This window comes from Urocampus carinirostris, chromosome 11 (genome assembly GCF_059441175.1).
Source record: "Urocampus carinirostris isolate Australia breed hairy pipefish chromosome 11, RoL_Ucar_1.0, whole genome shotgun sequence".
Lineage (NCBI taxonomy): Eukaryota > Metazoa > Chordata > Actinopteri > Syngnathiformes > Syngnathidae > Urocampus > Urocampus carinirostris.
The window spans coordinates 15,494,007-15,516,080 of NC_142359.1; the positions used below are offsets into that span (position 1 = coordinate 15,494,007).

At 39.6% G+C, this 22,074-nt stretch overlaps 1 protein-coding gene across 1 annotated transcript; it reads left to right on the plus strand.

Annotated features, from left to right (window-relative positions):
- The first annotated feature begins 1,607 nt into the window (after window positions 1–1,607).
- Window positions 1,608–22,074, plus strand: pik3c3 (phosphatidylinositol 3-kinase, catalytic subunit type 3). The gene is made up of 23 exons (XM_088346668.1): window positions 1,608–1,996; window positions 3,596–3,784; window positions 3,853–3,996; window positions 4,842–4,971; window positions 7,694–7,780; window positions 7,857–7,952; window positions 10,110–10,181; window positions 10,261–10,365; window positions 11,188–11,280; window positions 11,338–11,523; window positions 11,686–11,816; window positions 12,038–12,119; window positions 13,061–13,128; window positions 13,201–13,306; window positions 13,373–13,489; window positions 15,286–15,417; window positions 15,489–15,617; window positions 16,817–16,886; window positions 16,964–17,028; window positions 18,038–18,122; window positions 18,197–18,271; window positions 19,903–20,288; window positions 21,912–22,074. Exons 1-23 carry the CDS (start codon window positions 1,932–1,934, stop codon window positions 21,924–21,926), a joined length of 2,628 nt encoding a protein of 875 aa, XP_088202794.1. The 5' UTR covers window positions 1,608–1,931; the 3' UTR covers window positions 21,927–22,074.

A 22,074-nucleotide genomic window follows, 5' to 3' on the forward strand; every position in this document is an offset into this window, starting at 1 on the left:
TTTGAAACAGGCCTTTTCTTACTTTTACTATTTTCAGGCTATTCTGACAAAAAAGCCCAGAGATGAGCATGAAATCATTCTCTACCCCATTTCTCTCCCTCATTCCATTTCCTTCTTCCTAATGTACTGCGAGTCCTAAAGCAGTGGCGCTAAAAGTGGGATAAAAGCAGATAGGTGTGGTGAGAAAAAAAATCTATTTGATCTGAGTTGGATATTGTTAATACATACATGAATGAATTAATTAATGAATGAATGAAACTGTATTTTTAACATGAATAAAAACGAAAGTCAAAAAACAATGTTGAAGTATATGTCCAAAAAGGGTTAGAAAGAACCATCCATCATCTGCACTGCCCATCCCAGTCATCTTCGTGCAGTGGGCAGGGACTGGTTGGTTAATGGTGATGTCTGCGTAGTTTGTTGATCACGACTTAGGCTTTTTTCTGTGCTGATTCCTGTCAGGAGCAGAACGGAAACAGGACCCAATTGCGTGACGTTTACCACTAGTTTTATTGAAAGAAAGAGGAAGGGCTGTGCTCACGATCCGGTGTTCGCTGGACGCGGGAAGCAAGTCGCTCTGGGATTCGGACTGTGATCCGAACACGGAAGTGGATCTTCCGTAGCGAGCGATGGCGGTGTCAGGGACGGATAAACTGGTCGGTAGTCGGGACTGGACAGCAAAGCGTGGTCGGAAACGAGTCGTAAGCCAGAACGGGAGAGTAGAAGTAGTCGGGGACAAAAAGAGGTCATAGCTGGAGACAGGCGGGAGCAAAAACGGGACAGGTGGGAATCAGGGTCGAAAAAAGGCTCATATACACTGAGGTTCGCAGACGGACTGACAACAGGGGACTGACAGGACTGGGTTCAAATCGTGACAGGGAGCCAATCAGAACCCGCAGCGGTTGGCCCCAAATGTACGGGAAACAGGTGAATCACATCAGTAATCATCAGACATGGGACCAAGTCACACATGTGCAAGTCTCAAGTAAGTCTCAAGTCTTCACCTTCAAGTCCCAAGTAAGTCCCAAGTATTTTTTTCTTGGGCAAGTCAAGTCACAAGTCAAGTCCCGAGTCTTAGATTGCCAAGTCCAAGTCAAGTCACAAGTCATAAAAACAGCGACTCGAGTCGACTCGAGTCCAAGTCACTAAGTCTCAAGTCCCCATGTCATGACAGATTTCCACCCCACACTGGGTTGAGCCTTTGTCAAGGTGATTGACCAGATCTCTGAGGTCATGTTCATTTCTTACCATCAGGCAATATAATAAAAAAACAGAGGGAACACTAAAGAAAGGGAGATCATGAAGCTCTAGCCAGATGCAATTCAGGACTTGAGCTGATCACATCTCTCCATGAAGTCAAATTTATGTCTTTTGTCTCTCAATGTGTGCTTTATTCGAATAAGTCAGGTCATATACTCAACGAGATATTATTGCCGGCATTTAGTTGTACTCTGTTCTGAACTGCGGCCATATTAGTCCGCATTTCCCTTTAAATTTAAGTTCATCGTAAACCCCGCCCTTTTCCTAACCAGTCATTCTATTCGAGCCAAGATGCCATTGATCGTCTTTCCGTTTTGAATTGTGTACAGTACTGCATCGGCACTTGGCTGCTTCGGTCTGACTACTTCTGTCACTCTATGCTGTGTTGTTGTGTGGCCTTAAAATCATTAAGCAGAACGACAACTGTGCCTTCTAATACGATATTCAGATGCAGAAATCAGACCTTCCAACGTCGTTATAGTTATCGACCTTTTAACCAAACAGACCGCGGACAAGTACCTCATCCAAGCGACGAGGGTTGTTTTGGTCCAATGATGGAAGGACTCCCAACTTCAAATTGAGTCCCAAACTCTGCTCTGAGAGTGAGCATTAATCTTCTTTTCCCCCCCGAACAAATTTCCCAAGAGTAGAAGAACACACTCTGGATTATCATGGACGCGGAGAAATTTAACTACGTTTACAGCTGCGACTTGGACATCAATGTTCAACTCAAGATGTAAGCTGCGAAATAAATTGTGCAACGTTTTTTTTTTCTTATGTGATGATAATTTGGAATGTGTGACTTCACGGAGCGATACCACTGACTTATTTGTAGACTGAAATATGCGAAAACAGCAAGTTTTTAAATGAAGTACTGCTTGCATAACGATCCCGTCCCATTATTATCAGTATTCATTGCACTATTGTTATAATTTAGGCCAGTCTTTAAGCACTACGTTGTAGATTTTTTTTCACCTATTAGTCCTGACATCCGTTGATTTTTTTTTCTTTCTCTTTAAGTCTTTATTACATGTTTACCTTGGAGTGCCGTGTCTAATCTCGTTGCATTCAATGTTACTCAACATGAGTGCTAATCAAAATAATCAGAAAATCCTTTAAATGGCCAGTAAGGTCAAAATAGTTGGGATATTCCTTCGAGGGCATGCATACATCTTAAACATACGTATGGAGGCAAGCGAATGTACCTTCTTGTACTGTTATATTCCTGTCTAAAGCATACAAAACATATATATTGCTGTGAAAAGTGTGAGAAGTACACTAGGGTAGTACAATAAAGGGGTTCATGGATCTATTAACTGCCCGGACTGTTGGGGCACCACTTCCTATGGTGTGCCTTGGGCAAGTACAGCCTGGTAGCGCCAACTCCTTTCCAGGTGTGTTTTTTGTTGTTGTTGAGAAGTTATATCAATAGATGTCGATTTCTGTGTATTGCATTATCCATTGCAGCCTCGTTCATCCTGGGAGGTGGACTACCTCATGTGCAGCCCCTTTTCAAGATTTCTTGGACTTGAAAAACGCTATATAAATGCAGATCATTTCATATAATTTTCATGCCTAAGTTATTGAGTTTTTCCTTGCCCTCATGTAGGTTTTAGATCAAGGGATGGTGTAATAACAGTCTGTAATAGTGTGTGATCTGTGCAGCCCTTTCACACTACTTATGATTAAGGGCTATACAAATAAACACGACTTGACTTGACTAGTAGGGGTTTGCTCCCCCAAATGAAACATATAGCACTGGTTTCCATGGGTACCAGTAGCAAGAGAAGTCTCCAGATCTCACACAGATATAGAACTTTCGTCATCTGGTTTCTAGTTCAACCAGATCTCAGCATTGACTGGCAGCGGCATGTGACAATACTCTTATTAGATCCTAAATCACTGGGAACAAACTCATTCGTTCTAAAATTTTAGTATCATGTCAGTAAAAGAGACCATACAAAGCGCCTACTTTTCCCCGGCAGCCTTTCTTTCTTTTTGTTTTCAATTGTACCAAAAAGTTGCTGATATTCATATCATTCTAACCTTGTATTTGGACAAACATAGGGGGAAAAAATAGCAATCAATGTTATTGATTGATAGTGAAATGGAGAGTTATTTTTGAATTAGAAGTACATGTGGACAACTGCACAAGGGACTTACAAATACAATCACAAAAAAGTCCATCTGTTAATGATTGTTTGTACAATTCCACTAACCATAACAGATACATTGCTTTTGAAAATAAAAGGAAAAATACCCTGTTCCCACCATTCAAAGTCATTTAAAAGCAAAAAAGAAGACTGTAGCAAACTGTCTCCCAACATGTTTTCAGAGGCAGTTTGGAAGGCAAACGAGAACAGAAGAGCTACAAAGCCCTTTTGGAGGACCCGATGCTCCGTTTCTCTGGCCTTTACCAGGAGCACTGTTCAGATCTCTACGTCACCTGCCAAGTATTCGCCGAAGGGAAACCCCTCGCCCTGCCAGTCCGCACCTCCTACAAGGCTTTCAGTACACGCTGGAAGTAAGCCCCTACACAATTTTTGGTAACATTGCTTTGCCTTCCAAAAGTGACCCTGTACTCCTTTTAAGTTGGAACGAGTGGCTGCGGCTGCCGGTCAAGTACCCAGACTTGCCACAAAGCGCCCAAGTGGCCCTCACTGTGTGGGACATCTATGGACCTGGTCGAGCCATTCCTGTTGGGGGTACGACAGTCACCCTCTTTGGCAAATATGGGTGAGTTGTCCATACTTTTTTAGGGGAAATATCGTGCCTAGAGGTAAGATTGTGATTAAAAAAAATCCAGCTCAACCCAGGCCCGCGGTTATTAAAGCCTGACCCAGCCCAAGCCTGAATAAATGAACCTGATTTGCAGGGCGAAGCCTGCAGCTAACCCGGAATTTCACATTTTAGTTGTCAGGACTTGGGAGGAGGACAGGTCATTTCTGATAACAAAAATAAAGAATGTCTTTTGTAATTAAATTCCAGTTAAACAAGACTGTATAAACATTTACAAATTTAATAATTCTCTGTCAGCTGAGGTGACATTAACAAAATGTTTCCATCATTGATGTTATTAATAGTTGATTGGAAAAATTTAAGGCCGTCTGCATTTTGATGGGTTTATAATTGGGCCATAAACCACAGAAACATCCTCAAGAATCTAGTGCAGCACTTTAAGAGAGAGACAGGCAGAGAGACAAAGAAGAACAATGGCAAGTGGCTAATTGACAGAATCAGGAAGGACTTATTTGAACTTATTGGTCGGCAAGAGACAAAAAGTAGAGATATGTTTTATTTTTTATTTTTCTTAATTATCGTTAATATACATTTTTACAAACATATATTTAGTTTTTAAAAGTCAGTGAGAGAGAAGCCCGGCCCGACCCGACTGTAATGATTGACTTTTCAGACCTGACCTGGGCCGAAAATATGTTTGGACTCAGGCTTAGGCTTAGCATCTTACCTCTACCCAGGTTGGTCACACAATATGTAACAGGGAAAGTTTAGAGTACCTCACACCAAGGAGTGTTGCATTCAACAAAAACAAAAAAAAAAACAGACTCCTTGTCTCGCTACAGAATGTTCAGACAAGGAATGCACGACTTGAAGGTATGGCCTGGCGTGGAGGGCGACGGCGCTGAGGCAACATCCACGCCGGGACGCACAAGCAACAGCCTGTCGGAGGACCAAATGGGCCGACTCGCCAAGGTATTCTATTAACTGGAACTGAAGAGAAACTCCCTGGATTGTCTTCACTCTAAAGCGCTGTATTGTTTTAGGGCCCTGACCTGCAGGTCCTTGGTGATGTGAGTACAAGTGTAGCAGTCAGTCGCGTGTGCATTAGGATGCGCAGTCAATTTTGGACTGAAGTCCACAGCGATTTCTATGCGCGCATGAGCTTATAAGCCAATTTTCCAAGGAGGAAAATAACCAATAGCGTAGTTCACAGTTGACAGATTTCTTGACCGCCTGGGTCGTCGGGGAACCACTTTTTGTAGTGTGTCCTGGGCAAGTACAGCTTGGTGCTGTCCATCCCCATCCAGGCTGTTTTTGAGTTAGGGTTTGCTCCCCCACATGAAACAGAGTGCTGGTTTCTGTGGTGACTGAAGTATTTATTGTAAGCAAGTTAAATGTAAGCAAAAATATTTGTCACGTTTTTATTTTCAAGCAGCTTGCGTAATGCAAAGCGCCTTCTTGCTGATGTGCAGTGCTTGCACTAACAAGATGGCTGTATGCTCAAGGATTTTATTTTCAAAAGAAAATTAAATGATGCCAACTTCTTCACTTTTATTACTACTCTTGTGATACACAAATGATTAAATCAAAGAAGCAGGCAACATGAACATAATCATTAAAATATTTTATACAGTATATGACGGACGTAAAAGGTTCAATGCCTTTAATGCAAATTACCACAGATCTTACATGTTTTGCAAGCGTTTCACTGTTTATTTAGTATCACGGTCAGGACAATTAGAGCAATTGTCTTTTATTTACAAAATAAAGCATGCCATTTAAAACAATCCATATTTTTGCAGGATTTATTGGTAGTCGAACGTAAAAAAGGACACCTGAGGGTGTTCTAAACAATGTGATTTCCTTTATATGCCCCAAATAGAGTAGTGGGAATTTATATACTGTTATTCCTATATTATTGACTACATGTTATATAAGATGTACCCAGTAAATTTGTAAAGGACAAACCATGTTATACATACAGAAGATCCATCTGAATGTAAGACGTGAATGCGCACATTCCAACATGATATATTTAAAAAGAAAGACTTGTGTTTCTCAACGATTCCCTGTAACTTGGCAGTAACATAGCACTAACAAGACAGTTAAATCTTCTCTTATGAGTTTCTTTTGGCAATTTTCATAATGAATAGTCCAAACTAGCATCTTCCTCGACACATTCACCCTGCTGTCTTTCCGAGCATGTATATTCCACACCGTTTTTACTCCGACCATTTGTGCTACGCTGCGCGCGTGGCTCCCTTTTTCAGAAATGGAAAAAGATGGAGAGATTATCTATTTATTTTTGTCATTTTGGGGTTTTCTGTACGAAGACCATTACAGCAAAAATACTTTAAAAACATTTAAAATAAATATTACATGGTTAACCTTTAGTTAAGAATGTCCTTTTGGTTTTAATTGAAAAAAATAAATTTTGTGTAAGCCTTTACATTATTTGTGGCTCCGAAAGTATTTGTGTTTTTGTTTTCTCTAGTTTGTTATGGCTCTTTCAACATTTTGGGTTCCCAACCCCTGGCTTAAGTAAACAGGAGGAGCCTATAGTCAGTGTCGGAAATAACGTCTGCTCGGACGCCCGGGGCGTGCATCTTTTACTTCGGGCGTACAACTTACAAAACGTCTCCACCCGGGTGGCCGACAACTTTTTCAAGAAAAAAAAAACGAAATAAAAAGAAACGTTTGCTTTATTTCGATTTTGAAATATTTGTTCGGTTTGGAAATTTCGGAATTTCGGTTTGTTTGGCAATTTGCATACTCGGCACCCAATCAGAAGCCTGCATCGAATAACTTGCTTCTGGACTTTCCCGAGCGTTACAAGGTCGTGCATTTGCATATCATTTTCCAAAGTCAGGCGCATAGAGAACACAAGTCAAGTCAAGTCACATTTATTTATATAGGCCTTAATCACAAAAATGTCTCAAAGGACTGCACAGGATTACAATTACACAATTACCTGATCTTAAACCAACAAGAAAATGGATAAGTAGTTAGGAATCAAGCCAAAATCTTAGCCCCAGAAGAAACATTCAAAAGAAGCTAACAAAATTTATGACGCTACTAAAAGTATAAGTACATTAACAGCATCGTGGAAAGAGGTGTTCACGTGGCTTGTAGCAGACGACGCAACACAAACATTGCACGAATGGAGATGAGTAAATACAGGGATATACTGATGGCAGATGGAAAACAGCGATGTCCTATACATGCAATGAATGTTATAAGTAGAATTATAATAAACCTAATTTTAAAGAGTTGTTCTGTTATATATTCTGATTATCAATCCTTAATACTTTGCAACAATTTTTTTTTGCGATTAGTCGTCTTATTGTTTCAAGTTGTGAAAAATGAGCAGGCAACTTTTCTGAGTTGTCGGCCCTGGTGTCTGGGAGTTTCAGACATTGCTATAGTCTTAAAATACAGTAATAAAAACATCTCGTGTTTGGGGCGGGATTTAATAGGCCTTGGTAAATTATTCTCATTATTGGGCAATACATGTGCTTCAATTATGTAATAAACTACTCAGTTAATCATACCCTATTTTTGTTTTCAAAGGCAATTTGCAACATGTGCTTACTAACATATCTTTACATCCAAGGAACGATTGTTAAATGTGCACCACATTTTTGTCATCACATCACCGTATTGCATCACTCAGCCATCTCTCTTCTCCACACAGCTGACCAAGGCACATCGACAGGGCCACATGGTCAAGGTGGACTGGCTAGACCGCCTGACCTTCAGGGAGATCGAGATGATCAACGAGGTAAGCATTTGCCCATTTTCTGTGAACAATGTCGGTCTCAACTGTGAAGTATCTATGCCTTTGTGTTTTGGGCTAGAGTGAGAAACGCAGCTCCAATTTCATGTACCTCATGGTGGAATTTCCCAGGGTGAAAACCAACGACAAAGAATATAGCATTGTCTACTATGAAAAGGTGAGCTTATTGTCTTTTAAAGGACAACACTGGTTACCGTGACGAGGGTCACAATGAAGGAATGAAAGTTTTTGCATTTTTTTGTGTGTTGCATTTGTAGAATAACAGTATTTATTCGAGTATAACACGCACTCCTAATTTTTGATGAAAAGTTGGTATACAATTGTGTTTCACTTTTTTGTCTCAAACTAAGCATTGCAACGTCGTACAGGTGCTTGAAATCCTTGAAAATGCCTCCATTTTAATTAGGTGTTTTCAAGTTGTGTTCTCAAGGTAAAGTGCTTGTAAATGCTGGGAATTGTTGCCATGTTTCTCAACAAGTCTGCTTAAAAGATATGTCAGCACTGCTGTCTGGTGGCCTGGCTTTGCATTTGCCTTTCTTCCATTGTGATCAACGACAGATGGCATTAGTGTGTACGGCCATGTCATCACCCCCTAATGGGTTCTGCCTTAGAGAACAGATGTATGCTACACCTAAACAGGACATTATGAAATGTGTATTAGTGCAAGGATTACGTATCAATTATTGGCAATTATCGGATGGGTCTGGCCTTGATGCGGCGAGGGGGCTTGCGTGTTCCAGTGACCCTGGAGAGCGATACCGTCGGGAGCTTGCTCCTGGTAGGGTCACCCATGGCGGGCCGGTCTCCGGGGTAGGTTCCAGACAAACAAAGACCCCAGCGTGTCGGTACGCCGTGAGGTGGCAGCCCCACCAACCGACTATCCTGCGGAGGGCTAACAACTCACCCAGGAGAAACCCCCTTTGTTACGAAACTGACCTTTTTTATGCGCCATGCAAAATATTGAGGTAGCTTTTCCCAGTGGTAAATTCTAATGGAAGAACTTCCTGCAACTGAACACGTAAGCTACCTTTTACTGTCGTTTAACACCTAAATGGGGAGGGATTTTTCTCAAAAATATTAAAACACGAATGTTCAGATCCACAAATACATTTGCGATTTACTTCAGATCTCAAAATAATATGTCTTGATAAATGCACATGCAAGATTAAAAAACACATATATAAATCGCAGCCAAATTTGTGGCTTTGTAAATTACACATTTCACTCTTGGTTTTTTTATTTTAATGTTACAGAAGAAATTGAAAAAAATGGCTTTGAAAGTCCTTAAAAAGTGCTTGAAGTTGGCCATGAAAAATGTTCACGAACCCTGATTGTTAGTGACATATGTTGTTGAATATGTGCTGTCCTAATAAAAATCACTTATTGACAACATAAACCATGAACACAATACCTAAATAAAATATACAGTATTTAATGTCCTTCAAACTCTGACTTAACATGAGATACACCAAAGAGTCGTTTCCATTGTTTTGGAGTTAACAATTTCTTCACTTTCTTGTCTCCTTCGTTGTGCTTTTTTTGGTTTTGTTCATATTTTTCATTTTGTTTTCTCCATTCTCTAACATTCGTATATTGAACAGTGAATTTTCAGCTAGCTGTTCAATTCCTTAGATTTAAGTTGATCATCACGTTTGAGTTTTATAGTGCCACAAACGTTCCTCCTTTACCCTGAGTTGCCATTTTACAGGTACCAATTCATCAATGAAAATATTAGAATAACGAGAACTGAATAAAAACTATATAACTCCAGATATAGGTAATTGTGCAAAACAGCAATGCTTATCTGACGTTTGGGTGTGGGCGGGGTGAGAAACAAAATGGAGGTGCCTTGTTTCTGTACATGAGCCATAGAGAATTACCGTACTTATTATAGATTCTCCACTCAAGGGTTTTGGATATTGTTACTATCAATAGACTGTAGATGTCTTGTGCGTAGAGAGATCTTGTTGCATTCAATGTTTTGTGATTGTAGTCAGTAATATTTGTCAACTGTTAAATCAATATCAAATACCGTAACATATTACCGGAATACAGCTAATCATGTCAAGCCAGCCCTTCTTTATATATCGCGCTCCAAATCTTTGAGTTCTTTTTTAGGTAAAACATTTTGTGCATTGTAATCTGAAGAAATAAGGTACATATAAAGCCCAAACAAATAGTCGATTTATAGTAGGCATCTATGTTGATTCCTGAGAATGGGGAAAGTAAATATAGAATGTGTTTTCCATAATATGTCACGAGCACAAGGAAAATCTATTACACGGATGGTGGATAAAAGGATTCTTTGTTTCAGGACGGAGATGATGCAGCGCCCCAATTCACCAGCAGTGAAATTGTCAAAGTCCCTGATCCACAGATGGGAATGGTGAGAGCACATGTGCGCACACACAAACATACTTGGAGTGAGAAAGGACTAGAATATTTTATTGGTTCCCTCCCTGCAGGAAAACCTGGTGGAGAGCAAGCACCACAAACTAGCACGTAGCCTCCGCAGCGGACCTTCCGATCACGACCTCAAGCCCAATGCTGCAACGCGGGATCAGCTCAATGTTTGTCATATTATGAAACCACCTTATTGCAAATCAACATTATTTTTAAAAGGAATTTCTAGAAAAGTAGATTATATATCACTAAGTGTTTTTAATAACGATTTTCTCTCTTTAATGCTTTAAACTTTTGACTTAGTTTTTTCTAAAATGTACACCCTATAAATTAGGTAATTTCTGAGTATGTCCAAATAGAAGCGAGTCTTTATGTCATACCTGTCAAAACTTGTGATTTTTTAAATAAATGCAAACCAATTGCTCTTTCTGGTTGTTACAGGGCAGTAAGGGATATATTCATCTTTAGTTAGGTCCACCCTAGTAGTTTGATCTAATGTAGTCTAATTTTATTGCCCATGCACTGCTAAAACTTTTATTTTAGATGACAAATAAAGCAAAATAGCTGCCACTTGAGTTTTATTGCGGAGTGAGTTGTTTCAGGTGTAAACTCAACTGTTAAAATTAACCTGTTAACTCAATCAATGCATAACATAAACATATTTTTTTGCAATTGTTTGTGATTAAAAATTTTATGCTTATAAAATGTTATGACCTGTCGTCCATGATTATAATATGAAGGGTAGGCTACTAAAGTAATATAATGCATAGTACTGAAAAACAATGGCAGGGTAACATTTTCAAGTTGACCTTCTTTTATGGATCCAGCCCGCCTGAGAGCAAAAAGTTTGCATCCGGCCCCAAAGCCAAACTGAGTTTGACATTTCTGCTATGAGTGCATGCTTTTGTATCTAATATTACAATGACAACATCTCATAATTGGGTATGAAAGCAAATGAAACATGCAGATTGTGCTGTTTGCTTCCACAGATCATCGTGAGCTACCCTCCGACTAAGCAGCTGAGCTCAGAAGAGCAGGACCTGGTGTGGAAGTTCCGATACTACCTCACGACTCAGGAAAAGGTACGTTCCACTTTTGCGTCTCTGTCTTGGCAAGCCCTTCATCCTCTTCTGCCACAGGCGCTGACCAAGTTCCTCAAGTGCGTCAACTGGGATCTGCCCCAGGAGGCCAAGCAGGCCCTAGAGCTGCTGGGCAAATGGAGGCCCATGGATGTGGAGGATTCCTTGGAGCTCCTTTCTTCGCAGTTCACCAACCCGACCGTGCGACGCTACGCTGTCGCTCGATTGCAGCAGGCAGACGACGAGGTAGTTCCTGAGCAAGACAATTCCAGACAATAATTTCTGTCTACTACAAACAAGTTTCAAGACAGTACTTCCTGCTTTTGTTTAGTAATGTGCGCTGATGTGTTTTTCAACCTCAACTGTGTGTTAAACTTTACATCTGTATTTGCCTTCAATGCTTTGCAGGACCTGCTCATGTATCTTCTCCAGCTGGTCCAGGCGCTCAAGTATGAGAACTTTAGTGATATCCAAGGAGGCCTGGAGCCAGGCAGCAAGAGAGACAGCCAAGGACTTTCTGATGACTCCACTCTGGGCAGGTTAGCTCATTTCTTATGTTAGGATATTTTTGGGCGCGGCTCTGGCTAGGAATCAGCTGTTGTTCTAAATCCACCTCATAAATGATGCCACAACGGCAATTCAGACTATTTTTCTCAGCATGCAGAAACAAGCTGCATGCATATCGGATTTTCCCTGGATTAGTGTGCCTGAATCAAACTGACTTGGCCTTTGCCCTTTGTTGTTGTTGTTTTCGGCGCAGCTCTCAAATCCTGACGGCCACATCTGGAGCCTTTACCTCAATGCACAAAGGCAAAGATGGAGCAGATGGCGATAATCTGGAGGTAACAAAGAGAACTGTGCTTGAGCCATGGCACGCAGAAGAAGGAAAAGCGAACTCATTTCTGCAAAATATTTATTTTTTAAAAGATCAGGAACACATAAATGATGAAACTTGAATTTTCTTTTGATATTTGATTAGACATTTGTTCAATTGGTTGGCTGATTAATTCCCTAATTAGGTGACTGTAGAATTTGCATATTTGCTCATTTGAATTCCAACTAATGAAGCTAGTAATTTGTCTACATGCTTCACATTGGGTACGTTCACTTGCAGGCGATAATTACATTGGAAACTAAATATTTCCAATATTCCGATTATGTAAAGTCTTGTTAACAAGCACAATGATCCAACTAATTGAATTGAACTGAATCGAAATGTCTTTATTTATATTGATTCAAAGTGGTGAAACACTGCATTCAACGTAATTAGACATTGCACTCCAAAGTAAACATGTTACAAAGACTTTAAAGACAAAAAAGAGAAAAGGCTATCAGCCTAAACAGGCAAAAAAAATTACACCTAGCCCAAGTTAGTATAGTACATTCTTTGATATGTATTTCTCCAGAAATCTATTATTCCATTTTCAATCGGATAATGGCCTGCATGTTAACATCGTCGGTGTTGTTAGGTGAATTAGTATACAGGCAAGACTGTAAAGGTCCTGTGTGTATGTTTTTATTACTACTACTTAAAAATCAAAATCAAGTACAATAATTGATCAGGGTGAGCAAAAAAGTGAACCGCAAAGTAGCAAGGCACGACTGTATTATTCATAATTCAAGATCGTCTTATTGTCATTAAAATAAAATGCTAATGAAATTTACTTTGCGTAAAGTGTTTATAAAAGAAGTTTAAAACGGGATTAAAAAATACTATATGCTGACTTTTATGTGTGACTATCACTACCTGACACAAAACAATATTTGGGTGTCTTATTTGCAGCAAGACCTGTGCACCTTCCTCATCTCACGTGCTTGCAAGAACTCCACACTGGCCAACTACTTGTACTGGTAAGTGTGAACGTGCTTGTGAACAACCCAACTATGCTCAAAGTCTTTAACTCACTCATGTCTTTTATTCAGGTATGTTATTGTGGAATGCGAGGACCAGGACACGCAGCAGAGGGATCCCAAGACCCACGAAATGTACTTGAACGTCATGAGAAGATTCAGCCAGGCTTTGCTAAAGGTCTGTCAAAGCTGCACTCAACTGCAGGAAAACTTTTTTGCAGCCAACGCTGTCTCTGCTCTCCAGGGCGATAAAAGCGTGAGGGTCATGCGCTCGCTTTTAGCTACCCAGCAGACCTTCGTAGATCGACTGGTGCAGTTGATGAAGGCTGTGCAGAGGGAGAGCGGCAATCGCAAGAAGAAGGTGAGTGGATCAGGAGGACATATCTACAAAGTAAAAATAACTCCTGAGGTATAGGTTTATTGGTTTCTCTGACTCAATCATGTTTCTCCCTTGAGTTGAATACATCGTAATTGGTAACTTTATTCAAAGAAAATGTGTTGCATTTCTGCAAAGTATTTGTAATATTTCCAGCTGTTCATTCAACAGCTTCTCAAGCAGTTCAATTTATTATCTGCTAAAAATATTTTGGGAAAACTTCATGATCAAACAAAAATACTATACACTCAATAATTCAAAGAGGGACCATTCCTAAATGTTTTTCATTTAAATTTGGTACGGTACAGAATTCTTCATAGAAGATAAAGAATCTATCTTTGTGAAATTTTCATACCATACATTTGTATTCAGATATTAGTTGGTTAACAAGGAATCACCACGTTTCACACACTCTGTGGAATAAAAATACAGTGAACTTTGTTTAATGTGGGAGTTATGTTCCATAAAGGACCCGTGGTAGGCAAAATCCGTGAAGTAGAAATCTTTTTTTTAAACAATTACTAAACAATTCAAATTCAATGCTCTGTTACATTGAAACCATAGAACAATCTATTTTTAAGGTCCAAGCATTTATTTAACAAATAAAAGTACTCTATACTATAACTGAAAACATTTATTTATTCTCTGTTTAACCAATACCCTAATCTCTTGTTCTTTGCTTGGGTTACGTTTCAAAAAAGTCCTGCGATAGTCAAAACCCGCAAAGAAGAATCATGTATTTATTTATTAGATATCAATAACATATACTGTAATCTATGCACCGAAATAACAATTATAGATCTACAAATAAAACTACGGAACAAAGAATTGCAGTTTAATGAATGCTCTTCATGTCATTATACAGCAGTAATGTACAACTAAATGGGAGGGTACCCCTTTCCGTATAAGAAAGCGATATAGCTAGGGACCGGCTAGCTAGACGCTAGCAATGGGCATCCTTGGGTGAGCCAGGTCTTCGTGATAATTAAAATACAAGAGTCACGAATGAAGCAGTTTTGCACTAGTTGTAGCTCCAGGTCATTCGTTTTATGGGTAATTGATCTGGTGTTGGTGAGATACAGGTTCAATGGGGTGGCTTGTCAGAGTTGTTATGTAGCCTAGCAGTAGGCTGGACCGACAGCACCGCTATTGCTTTCTCTCTTGATGCCGCCTCAGTCTCTTACCGGACCTGATAACAATCCACGGAGCACTCAGTAGTGATCACCATTTCTTTGCGGTCTTCTGACTTTTTTCAAAGTCCGATTTAATTTATAACTCATTTTCAATTAAATGACCCACTACAATACCACCTATCGCCATGCTTCACAGTTTGTTTTGGGTGGACAGTTTGATATGTGCATACACCAGCCTATCACAGTTGAGTACACAGTCACGCCTACCCAACACACAGCCCACTGCGACCTGCACCCATAATAGCATTTGCTGTGTGTTTGCTGCAGAACGGAATGCACTGAGAAAATCAGTGAAGTATCTAAACCGCGAAAAGTGGGCCGCAATACAGCGAGTAATTACTGTACCTACTATTTGAGGGACTGTTTAGCCAATCAGAATACAGAAGAAATTGCATGAAGGAAATACATAAAGCAGTGGAATATCAATAACGTTATAGCGAGGGATAAATGTATATGACAATTGTGATTGTATGTGTTTGACTGTAATCTTTATGGGTTAACTATATAAAAGAGAATTTTTCATGAAGTAAGTGGAGTCAGCTGCTTTGAAGAATTTAGCAAGCACATCTTGACTTTCTGTGTGTTTAGACTGAGAGGCTACAAACGCTCCTAGCTGACAATGAGAAGGTGTACCTTTCGGAAATTGAGCCAATCCCGCTCCCATTGGAACCTCAGATCCGAATCCGTGGCATTGTGCCTGAGACGGCAACTCTATTCAAGGTATACCAATGCTCTTACTCATTTTTTGTAAAGCAGGCAGCTTAAATGCAAATCCATTTTTCTCACATCAGAGTGCATTGATGCCCGCCAAGCTGATCTTTAAAACGGAGGCCGCCACAAACTATCCAGTCATTTTTAAGCACGGCGACGACCTGAGACAGGATCAGCTCATTCTCCAGATCATCTCACTCATGGATAAAGTATATGTTCATGTTTTGTTGGGGGGGAAGAAGTTTGGGGGATGTTTTAACTTGATTTCTGTTTGGATAACATGTTCAGGGTTCGCACGGTTGCCTGACTACCTCAAATGCTTGAATTATTATGTTGTGTTTTCAAAGATTTCTTAAATTGAGATTTAGATTTAATTTGTTGGTCCCCTTCGAGAAATTCACTTCCACTAACTGCACAGGGGAAATAAAACAGGAATTGAATTACATTACTAAAAAACAAACGAAAAGAGTAGCAGAATGCCAAACACTCATGACAATTGGAACATGAGGGCGGGCTGATTGGATAGGTCAGTGGGGACTTGTTTAAAAGGGTAGTGGCAGAGGGGATCAGGCTTTTCCTGAGGCGATCCCACATAAATCTTATGGTTCTGTATCTGTGCCCTGACGGTATCGGGATGAAGTAACCGTGTAGTGGGTGACTGATATTCTGGGCTATTGTAGAATAGAATAGAATAGAATATACCTTTATTGTCATTGTTACAAATGGGCTAACATATTGTGACAACGAAATTGGGCATGACACTCCAGTTTTACACATTCATAGTGAGGTATGAGCAACAAGATAAAGGAACAGAGAAGATAATGTTATAAGACAAGGGGGATAAGGCTATAGTTATAATTTACATGGTATTTACACAAGAAATGTCGGCATGTGGGATGTTACATACAGGGTTGTCGTGATAACGTTGGTATCGTAACGGTTGTGCAATATTGCATTTGGTGCAAAGTCATCATAGTGCAAAAATAGTCAGCATGAAACAGGAAATGGTCAGACATTGTGCAATCTGAGCATTAAACGTAGTGCAGTCGACATGTGCAAGAACAAGACATGAGTAACATTATATTCGTATAAGGTAGTGTTGGCACGAGTTTTCAGGTTTTTTTTTTTTTGTGCGGTGTCTGTTTGAGCAGTTTGTGTTTACCACTTTGATGATGGACCTGCATTTTAAGTCTGAGAGGTTATATTTGAGTCTATATTTGTGAATCTGCAAAATACATGATTCTCACCAGATTTCCTCTTTTAGCCGTACTGGACAAATTGAATGATTGGCTTTGAAAGACCTTCAAAAGTACTCGGTTTTGGTCAAGCAAAAACTGTACAAACCCTGCATGTTACACACGCCAGTAACTTATATTGGCAGAGCTCAAACATTGTATTTTTTTTTCAGTTATTAAGGAAGGAAAACCTGGATCTCAAGTTGACACCCTACAAAGTGTTAGCCACCAGCACCAAGCACGGTAACTGTGGCACCCTCCTATAAGGAGAGTGTTGGCCAGTAGAGTATTTCATGGGGTTGTCTTTTGTTGTTTTTCAGGTTTCATGCAGTTTGTCCAATCTGTTCCGGTTGCTGAGGTGCTGGCAACTGAAGGCAACATTCAGGTCAGGACCATTCATGTTGTACTTGCTATCATTTCATTGTTATGCAAACAAAATCTTTTGGCATTGCATACCTGTCAACTTAGATATTTTAACCCATATTTTATTCCTGTTCTGATCGTTTTAAATTGTTTACATCGTATAGCAATTTTTGTATGGGAAAAAAAGAATATTCAGTTTTTTTTTTGTTTGACTGATCTCTTCTTGCCCATTTCAGCTCTAATCAACTCGGTCACTGGTAGCAGACGACAGTGTCATTGTAAATTGCTATTATTGTCACCGTATTCTGTGTAGTCTGTCATGTAAGTAAAGAGGTTCTGTTTGAAAGGATTATTAGAGGTAGATACTGGTCAAAACAAATTGCTTCCATTATTAAGTGATGATAAACCTTACAAACACAACGTGGCACCTATTTACTCAGAACTCGACAGACTGTGTAGAATAAAAACTGTAGCATCCACTATATATGAACATTGGCATTTTTACATCCATTTTACACGGAATTCTGAGTGAGGAATGAGGCTCTTTTTTGGACCTATTAATCAATCCAGTATGTAGTCTTTAAGGGAATTCCCATTCTTTTTGTTTCGACCTGATCCTTGAGTACGCCCCGTATGCTTACTTTCACAATCCTAACTAGTAGCTTCTTCAATTGTTACTCATACGTCTGAATTTGAAATCTAAAGGTAATGTCTGACAAATGCTGTGGTAAAACGATCACCAACAAAACTTAAGGAACCTGAACTGTTTTATAGGGAAGAATGGACAAATATTTCTGTTTTTAGATGTGCAAAACGCATAGAGAAATACCCATGGAGACTTGTGGCTTTTGAAAAAGCACAAGAAAAAGGAGAATTAAAAAGTATTAACTCAAAAGGAGCAAATATTTTTGTAACGTCAACTTTTCAATGTTTTATGTGTTAGGGGGTGCGCGGGAAGGTTGCGTAAATACTTGCAGGTATGGCGTTGATGAGTTAAAACCTGCTGAACCCACTTTGTCTACTTGCTTCAGAGCTTTTTCAGGAAGCATGCCCCCAGCGAAAAGGGGCCCTACGGCATCAGCGCCGAAGTGATGGACACCTATGTAAAGAGTTGTGGTGAGCCTGTTTTCTTTGTTTGTTTTAAAAGTTTTGGGATGAGTTGCAAAGTTATATTGATTTCTGCAATTCAGCCGGATACTGCGTCATCACGTACATCCTGGGTGTAGGAGACCGGCATCTGGACAATCTGCTCCTGACCAAAACTGGTACTGTAACTTTAAATCATAAATGTCAAACTCATGGTCCGTGTGTCAAATATGGCCTGCCACATCATTTTATATGGCCCACAAGACGATGCAGAGAGAAGCGCAAGAGTAAATTGAACATCAAACAATGACGTTTTAAATATGTCGAATTCCTGTCCACCTCAGCCAATTGCTCCTCTTACTAACTATTGCAATTACCCTTATTATCTGATAATTAACCTTGCAAACATAACGTGGCACCTATTTACTCACAGCAAGACGGACTATATGGAATACAATCAAAGATAAATTGTGTTAAACTGGTATATTTTATTTACCAAGCAAACAACACAAAGTATTACAGTATTTCAGCATATTAGCACTTTCCCTATTGATACTAAAATAATCCTTATTAAGGCCACAATGGGCAAGACGAAATTGGTCTCATGCAAAAAAATGTTTTCCCCATTAGAAATTGTTCTATGGCATACAGAATTTGTATAAAATAAGGGCTACATATATAGGTTGACGGGCAAGAGGCCGCCAAAGCCAGGTGCCACTCCCAAAGCTATATTTCCAGACTACTCTTAATCAACCAGAGAACATTGAGGAAACCCATCTTGATATTATATTACTTAAAATAAAAGTCACAGAAGCGCTGTTCAAGGCAATACGATAAATAAAACAAATTAAAAATGGCACCTCACAGAAGTTTAAGGCATCTTTAATTAATTTTTATAATAGGTATAAAATCAAACAGCAGGTAAACATTTTCGTGAGAAAATGCAAATAAAAGCAGACTTTAAATCATTAAATCAATTATTTAACATTAAATTAAAAATGCTTGACTTTGAATGTTTTTTTTTTTCAAGGTTTGAAAAGTGTTTGGATTTTGGGTTAAGAGCTTGTCAATGCTTGAAAAGGTTGGCGTGTTTCGGCAGTCTGACTCGATAGACCACGCATTAAATGAAGTAAAATAAAACAATTTTGCGAAAATATGATGCTGATATTGCTTTCTGTTGGCTTCGCTTTGCCATTGCATTTCTTCTCCCTTCCTGATTCACGGCAGCTGACATTAGTTTGTATGGCGGTGTCATATGAAGCGTCTTCGCAACAGGGCTATGGATTTGATTCACAATGGATTACGTATTTCTTTTGGTAAAGGATAAATTGAAAAAATGGTTTTGAAAACCCTTGAAAGTGCTTGAATTTGCCCATGACAAAAAGGTGTACGAACCCTGATATGAATTAGTTTTTATATGTTGTTTTTGTCAGTTTCCTGTCAGCATGAAACTGTACTGTACACTGATGTGGAGAAATTCAATTTTTTTTTTTTTTTTTTTTTTTTTAATTAAATGCATAGTTGATAAACATTACAGGAGATGAAAATTGAGGGGAAAAAATAATAATGTTTTTATAATTGAATCTTACATCGTTGAATTATAATTTAATTGTGAACCTCCGAGAACACGCCCAGCCCTCCAGATATGGCACACTTTTATGGCATTCATTTACTAGTCCTGGCCCCTGTGAGAGTGTTTTTTTTCTACTGTATGGCCCCTGGGCTAAATGAGTTTGACACCCCTCTTTTAAACGTTTTTTTTTTTTTTTAAATAATAATCACTCATCCATTTTTTGTTTTTGTCCACCAGGCAAACTCTTCCATATCGACTTTGGTTACATCCTGGGTCGCGATCCCAAACCGCTTCCACCACCCATGAAATTGAGCAAAGAGATGGTGGAGGGCATGGGGGGCATGCAGAGCGAACAGTACCAGGAGTTCCGCAAGCAGTGTTATACGGCCTTCCTGCACCTTCGCAGGTATTCCAACCTGATCCTCAATCTCTTCTCCCTCATGGTGGACGCCAATATCCCCGACATCGCCTTGGAGCCGGACAAGACGGTCAAGAAAGTGCAGGACAAGTTCCGGCTGGACCTTTCGGACGAGGAAGCCGTGCATTACATGCAGAGTCTGATCGACGAGAGCGTGGGGGCCCTCTTTGCTGCCGTGGTCGAACAGATACACAAGTTTGCTCAAGTAAGTGGCTTCTTACTTGAATTTATTCTTTGACAATTAATTTCAAATAGGGGTGGGCGTATCATATTCAAAAATGTGGCCAGAGCCATGGGAATTGAGACTTATCCTTTTTTTCTTATTTTCTTTTATGAATAAATATAGATGCAGGTTTGTCTATTTAAATCAAGTCATGTTTATTTGTATAGCCCTTAATCACAAGGAGTCTCAAAGGGCTACACAGACCACAGATTATTGCAAACTACTGACTATTATTACACCATCCCCTGATCTAAAACCTACATGAGGGCAAGGAAAAACTCAAAACCTCAACATGAAAAAAAATGAATAAACGAAAAGCCATCTTAAAAAAGTGGGTATTGAGCTTCATCCTAAAAATATCAGGGGTCCCCTACTTACGAACATTCGAGTTACAAAAAACGGTCGATACGAACATTTTTTCGGGATGTCGGAAAATATCAGGACATTGCTGTAAGTTAGATTTTGTATTGTTTGCACCTGGACAGTGCTTCTTTCCGCAGCTACCGGCGTGTGGTGCTGTGAGAGGTCACCCAGCATCCACCTGGAAGAAAAAAAATACACTTCCTCTTCTTAGTTCGTGTATAAACATTCTATACTGTATCTCCAGCACACTAAGAACTTTGACATTTTTATTTTTTAATATCTTGTGCATCTATTCAATATGGTTGGTGTAAAGATGAGGAGAGCCGTTTCATTTGAAAGCAAAGTGGAAAATAAAGCTTGATGCGGTTGAGAAAATGGTTGGATCGCCTTTTTTCGGCTACTTTTTACCACAGAGGAGGAAGTAGGCTAACTCTTGAAGTCCATCTTTCAAAAGTAAGTTAAACTTAACTTTATTTATCTTTTGAGCATATTTTATTAACTGTTTATTTTTTGGACAAAAAATATAGGTTACTTATACAAGCCTTAATGGGCAGCACGGCGGCGCAATGGTTAGCGCGTGCGTGGCACAGTTCTGAGGTCGTGGGAACCTCCTAAGTGGGTTCAAATCCAGCTCCCGGCCTTACTGTGCGGAGTTTGTATGTTCTCCCCGTGCTTGCGTGGGTTTCCTCCGGGCACTTCCTCATACATTCCAAAAACATGCATTTCAGGCCGGTCCAAATTGTCCCTAGGTGTGACTGAGCGAGTGAGTTGTCTGTCTGAGTTGTCTGTCTGAGTTGTGTGCCCTGCGATTGGCTGGCAACCAGTCCAGGGTCTCCCCTGCCCACTGCCCGATGATTGCAGGGATGGGCTCCAGCATCCCCGCGACCCTACTGAGGATAAGCGGTGCAGCTGATGAGATGAGATACAAGCCTTAAACATACTTATACAAACCTTAAACATATCAAATATAGCACTGAAGCAACTTACGAACAAATTTAACTTACAAACGATCTTGTTCGTTAGTAGGGCAGCTTCTGTATTACTATAGTTGTATATTTTGTGGTATTTCTGTAGCATTCCTTCTTTGCTTTTAAAATAAAGCAAAAAAATATATTTGATCCCTTTTTTAAGCGCTACTTTGATGTTTAGTTTTTAGTAATTTTGTTGTATTTTTATATTCTTTCTCTTGTCATTGGCACTGTACAAAAATAATTGTTTTTTTTTTCCCCCGCATGTGTTCAGTATTGGCGAAGGTGAACTGTTGGATGTGGCCGAACTCGCTGGACTGAAAAAAAAAAAACCCCAACAACTACTCGGCGAGGATTGGCGTCGTACTTTTTAAATCCTGTATAAATCATGTGTGTTTGCTAATGAATAGTCCAATTAAATCTTCTTTTAAACCGAG

Bases quoted from the DNA above. Each gene is read 5' to 3' on its own strand.
- pik3c3 (XM_088346668.1), top strand. From the start codon at position 1,932: ATGGACGCGGAGAAATTTAACTACGTTTACAGCTGCGACTTGGACATC. The intron at 3,997-4,841 runs GTGAGTTGTCCA...GTCTCGCTACAG, and splicing joins ACCCTCTTTGGCAAATATGG to AATGTTCAGACAAGGAATGC. The intron at 10,366-11,187 runs GTTTGTCATATT...TTGCTTCCACAG, and splicing joins CAACGCGGGATCAGCTCAAT to ATCATCGTGAGCTACCCTCC.